The sequence below is a fragment of the Panthera uncia genome, chromosome B4 (assembly GCF_023721935.1).
Source record: "Panthera uncia isolate 11264 chromosome B4, Puncia_PCG_1.0, whole genome shotgun sequence".
Taxonomy (NCBI): domain Eukaryota; kingdom Metazoa; phylum Chordata; class Mammalia; order Carnivora; family Felidae; genus Panthera; species Panthera uncia.
In genome coordinates, this window is record NC_064809.1 from 79839075 (window position 1) to 79844812 (window position 5738).

Below are 5738 nucleotides of genomic sequence, written 5' to 3' on the forward strand. Positions count from 1 at the left end.
TACCCATGGGAATATGGGAATCAAGCCCTGAACCAGGACTCCGAGCACAGGGAACCATAGAAAATACAGGGAATTTGGAGTCAAGAAACCTAGATTCAAGTCCCAGGCCTACAACTCCCTTGGTATTATTTCAGGCAAATTAATTATTTAACCCCTCCAAGACCCATGGCCTCATCCATAAAGTGGAGACCCTAACTCTCTCAGTTGATTCCAGAGGGGACTGTATGAAAGTGCTTTATTAAATTACAGAAATGCTGATTATTTCTATATAAACATCTCTTCCCTGGCTGTTCCATAGGTCCTGGCCTCAAGTGATGACTGAGGAAAATCAGACTCTGCCTGAATTTCTCCTTCTAGGATTCTCTGATCTCAGGGCCCTGCAAGGCCCCCTGTTCTGGGTGGTACTTCTGGTCTACCTGCTCACCTTGCTGGGTAACTCTGTGATCATCCTCCTAACACAGGGTAGCCCTGCCCTGCACTCCCCCATGTACTTCTTCTTGCGCCACCTCTCAGTGGTGGAGGTCCTGTACACCACAGACATCGTGCCCAGGACCCTGGCTGACCTGGCCTCCCCACACCCCCAGGCCATCTCATTCCAGAGCTGTGCAACCCAGATGTATGTCTTCATTGTCCTGGGCATCACAGAGTGCTGCCTGCTCACAGCCATGGCCTATGACCGCTATGCTGCCATCTGCCGGCCCCTGCACTATTCCACCCTCATGAGCTGGCAGGCCTGCACAGCCATGGTGGGTGTCTCCTGGCTCATGGGCATCATCACAGCCACCACCCATTCCTCCTTCATCTTCACTCTGCCTTTCCCCAGCCACCCGATCATCCCACACTTCCTCTGTGACATCCTGCCAGTACTGAGGCTGGCAAGTGCTGGGAAGCACAGGAGTGAAATCTCTGTGGTGACAGCCACTGTGGTCTTCATTATGGTCCCCTTCTCTCTGATTGTCGCCTCTTATGCCCGCATCCTGGGTGCCATCCTGGCAATGGCCTCCACCCAGAGCCGCCGCAAGGTCTTCTCTACCTGCTCCTCCCACCTGCTTGTGGTCTTCCTCTTCTTTGGAACAGCCAGCATCACCTACATCCGGCCCCAGGCAGGCTCCTCTGTCACCATGAACCGCATCCTCAGCCTCTTCTACACAGTCGTCACACCCATGCTCAACCCCATCATCTATACCCTTCGAAACAAGGAGGTGGCAGGAGCCCTGTGGCACATGGTGAAGAGACAGGTCTCCTCACCTTGAAAGAACTCAGGGGATATCTTTTCACTCACTGACTACTCTTCCTTCTAGCCTTCAGGTGTTAGATATAAACCCAGCTGTCAGAAACCATGCAGCACCTCAAAGAAATAAGGTTTCCTGGCAGAAAGTGTTGGAGTTAAAACAGAGATAAATCTATATCTTACCTCCTATTCCATACCCCAGACTCACTATCAGAGCATGGGTAATTAGGACAAGATAGAATAGAAGGCAATGCTGTTCATGAGAAAGAACATTTATAGGGAAGAGCAACTTCTAGATGGTTCTGAATCCCTGAGCAAGGTGATTGCTGTGTCTATACAAATAGCCAGAATTCTGTGTCAGTAAGGAAGGCAAATTTCTATAAAACTGACACCAACTAAGTGACTGACCCAGAGCCCATGAAGGAGTTTGCCTGGCCCTTCGATCTAGTTTTCTCCCAGAAACGCGCTGCAGTCTTATGCTCTGAGGCCTTTAAGAAGAGAGAGAGAGTTATTCCCGCTTGAAATATTCTGCATAAATATTTTTCCTTGCCTTTCCCCTCCCTTGATTTCTGACATCATCCACAATGGGCCATACAGTGTCCATCTGGACAAGAGGATCTCCCTGGATTCCCTGTTCCCCTCCCAACGTGCACCATCAGCTTGATCCCATACCTCCTCCACCAGCACCTCAGACTGGGTGAAGCCCTGGGGCCATCCTGGAGAAGACCAAAGAGTAAACATTTAACACTCATTGTGGTCACCTAACATTTGACCCTCTCTCAATGTTTGGAGAATTCTCCTCTTTAGAAGTCTGGTGGGCAGAGGAACCACTTCCTTCTGTGCAGCAGAGAATGCTTCCCAGCCCTCCAGGACATGACCTAGTTTCACCAATCATTGCACTTGTGCCTAACTAGCTAGTGCTCACAAGAGACAAGGAGCAGTACTCTCTCCCAGGGGACAAAAAAAAGGCTGCAGCAGCAAGTTTCTGGCATAGAAGTGGCATCTGGTTCCTGGTGGCCGCACCAGTGCTTTCCTCAGCTGATCAGGTGATGTTTGGAAGTTACTCCTAGAAGCTTAGTCCCTGGCATGGTCCCCATCTCTCTGTATTTTATTAATCAATTATTCTTCTGCTTCCTTATCTAGGTAGCTTCTGTCATTGTCAAGAATGTTGACTGATGCAATCCCTTTGGAGGCTGGAAGCATCAGAGGGAAAACCTTAACCCTGGTGTACTTGGAATAAAATGGTCTAGACTCTGTTTAGAAAGACCAGCTAAGGGGTTCCTGGGTGACTCAGTCAGTTGAGCGTCCAACTTCAGCTCAGGTCATGATCTCACAGTCCATGAGTTCAAGCCCCACATCGGGCTCTGTGCTGACAGCTCAGAACCTAGAGCCTGCTTTGGATTCTGTGTCTCCCTCTCTCTCACCCCTCCCCCCACTCACCCTCTGTCTCTCAAAAGTGAATAAATGTTAAAAAAAAAAAAAAAAAAAAAAAAAGAAGGGCACCTGGGTGGCTCAGTCAGTTAATCATCCAACTTTGGCTCAGGTCATGATCTCACAGTTCATGTGTTCAAGCCCTGCATCAGGCTCTATGCTGACAGCTCAGCCTGCTTCAGATTCTGTGTCTCCATCTCTCTGCTTCTCTCCAACTTGGACTCTGTTTGTCTGTCTGTCTGTCTCTCAAAAATAAATAAAAACATAAAAAAAAAAAAAGGAAACAAAGACCAGCTAAAAGGAACTTGGGGTCAGAGAACATGCGCAAACAGTTACAGAATCAAGGAGCCCACAGCTATATGGCACTCCTGATACTCAGAAAAGACCTGATGAGGTCCTTGCTCTCATGGGGCTCCTAATATAATGGGGGTGGTCATGAGGAGAATGGAGTGGAGAGAAAACAATCCAGCAGAGGCATATAATGAGAGTCATTATAAAAATGTATAATCATGCATTGGAAGGTTAATGATTGATAACAGTTTGAGGGTATTTCTGGAAGTCTTCCTGGAAGAAGGGGCCCACTGCCATACTTCCAACCTTCCTCACATAATGGCATACACAGAAAGTGCTAATATTTGAATGGCACGCTGGAATAAACTGAAGGGGCTTCCAATCAGGGCTTGATGGAAAAAAATTCATTGCACTGTCTTTTTACTATATAATTATAAGGCAAATAAAATATACAGTAATACGGAAGTTTTTAAAATTGGTTTTACATAAAACTTCCAAATAAAATATTTATATTTTTATAAGGAATTGAGCTTGTTTCTGTAAACATAATTTTTATATTAGATTTTGTGCTTGAAAATGACTGAATGGGGACGCCTGGTGGCTCAGTGAATTAAGCGGCCAACTCTTGATTTCAGCTCAGGTCAGGATCTCACGGTCAGTGGGTCATAGAGATCGAGCCCTGGTCCAGCTCCATTCTGGGCATGGAGTCTGCTTAAGATTCTCTGTCCCTCTCTTCTGTTCCTCCCCCCACTTGCACAAACTGTCTCTTTTTCTCTTTCTCTTGAAAAAATAAAAAATAAAAATAAGGAAAATGACTAGATGCCTCCTGATCAAGATCTTTAAGTACTGATTTCTTAAAAATAACTGATGGTCACCATCAAAGAAAACTACTCACATAAGTGCGTGATAAAAAATGGAAAGTCTTTTCAAAGTCATTCAAAATTTTGCAGTAATTAGAATTATATGCAAGTACATATTTATATTTGCTAGCTCTTCCTTTTCTTTCATTGACAAATGGTAATTTTGAAAAATTTTGTCTCAGTCAGTTAAGCATCCTACTCTTGATTTTGGCTCAGGTCATGCTCTCACAATTTCATGAGTTCAAGCCACGTCAGACTCTGCGCTGACAGCACAGAGCCTGCTTAGGATATTCCCTCTCACTCTGCCCTTCCCCTGCTCGCGTTTTCTCTTTCTCAAAAATAAATAGTAAATTTAAAAAAAGAAGAGGAAATTTTGTAATAATGAAAAAGGATTTTGTATCCAATCATACTTTTCCATGTTAAGTATTCAATACAGTACCATTGGAGCCCTAATGTGCAGAATGCACATGCATTGTTACAGCAGCCACCATGAGAACAACTTAGCTACCACAGTGGGGCCAGCAGGTAACAGACAAAAGTATTGGATATACATGAAGACAAGTATTCAGGACCACTATGAACAGCTGACCTCTCAGGAGGCCCCCTAGGCTCCCCATCCTCCAACCCATGAGGGCCACATCTTGGGCTGCACTCTGTGCTCCTTGAGCACATGAAAGTCTGGCTCCTTAACAGCTCCATGGGCCTCTTGTCCACAATGAACAGCAGACACTCAGGAGCTGGCTGCTGGAGTAGACATGAAGATAGCAGAGCACCTCCTGGGCTTCCCTGAACAGCTATGGCTATGGCTCATTTTTCTTTGTCAGGGTTACCAAACCCCACTCCCTTTGGGCTTCCCCCTGAGGAGTCCCAGGCAAGGCTGTTTATGGTCAGATGCAATAGGCCTGGGAGCTGTGTCTATTCTGAGACCCCACAAATGGAGAAACCAAGGGCTTAGGGGATCATTCTCTTACAGAACACTTCCAATATGAGTGGCCCTCCAGTGTGCAATAATGCACCCTTTAGGAAGTTCAAGGTTTTCATTCAGAAAATACTATGTCAAGCTGTGTGCCAGGAATACAGGGCAGAGGAGAATAAAACACAAACTAATGGGGGAGGCAGGCCAATTAATAGGCAGCTACAAACTTATAATTTTCAAAAGATGTGTACCAAAGATAGCAGCAAGACAAGATGATAAGGAGCAAAGAAGAGGTCCTGAATCCAGTCTGAGAAAGATGGAGAAGGCTTCAGGGAGGAGAGGATATTTTAACTTAAATCTGAATAACAAGAAGTTACCTGGAGTAAGAAGTAAGAAAGGGAAGAAAATGTCCAAAAGGCCCACACATTATAAGCCATAAGGCATCCTTTACAATCTAGTATAGCAAGCAATGGGGAAGTGACAAGAGCGAGAGATAAGGGATGACCAAAATTGTGGGGGTGTGAAGAGGTTCAGTTAACCATGCATCTGTCTCCATTTTGGGTCCTCTCCCAACTAAGAAAATATATTGGTAATAGATAGGGAGCAAAAGATCAGCTTTATTACTGAATTGGAGGATATGGCTTGAACCCAAGGTCAAAATGAGCTTCCTATTCCCCACGTTTACCATCACCCCCCAGGTACAAGTGGAGAATCTGTACAAATTACAAGTCAACCCAAACAGGCCTACCCCTGAGCTCACCATCTGAAGGGGGAAAAAGTGTATGCAGCCTCAAGCAGGGCAGCCTGAGAAAGAAAGGCAAAGAGGGCTTAGGCCATGCATGGTCAATATGCTTTCTACAGTGTCAGCAGTAAGGTCTCCTCCTCCCCAGAAGAAGCGGTGAAGTCTTGACAGAAAGGTGGGAGATGTCCCCACCCTTGTTCCCTTCTTTGAAAGTAATTAAAAAATCCCCTCATTTTGTGGAAAATCTAAGGAACGGGATAATAGATG

At 45.6% G+C, this 5738-nt stretch overlaps 1 protein-coding gene across 1 annotated transcript; it reads left to right on the plus strand.

Annotated features, from left to right (window-relative positions):
* Window positions 1-312: 312 nt before the first annotated feature.
* LOC125919187 (olfactory receptor 10P1-like) lies at window positions 313-1341 on the plus strand. The gene has a single exon (XM_049625697.1). It carries the CDS (start codon window positions 315-317, stop codon window positions 1251-1253), a length of 939 nt encoding a protein of 312 aa, XP_049481654.1. The 5' UTR covers window positions 313-314; the 3' UTR covers window positions 1254-1341.
* Window positions 1342-5738: the final 4397 nt, after the last annotated feature.

What these genes read in the sequence shown, in the direction of transcription:
- LOC125919187 (XM_049625697.1), top strand. Translation starts at nt 315, where the DNA reads ATGACTGAGGAAAATCAGACTCTGCCTGAATTTCTCCTTCTAGGATTC.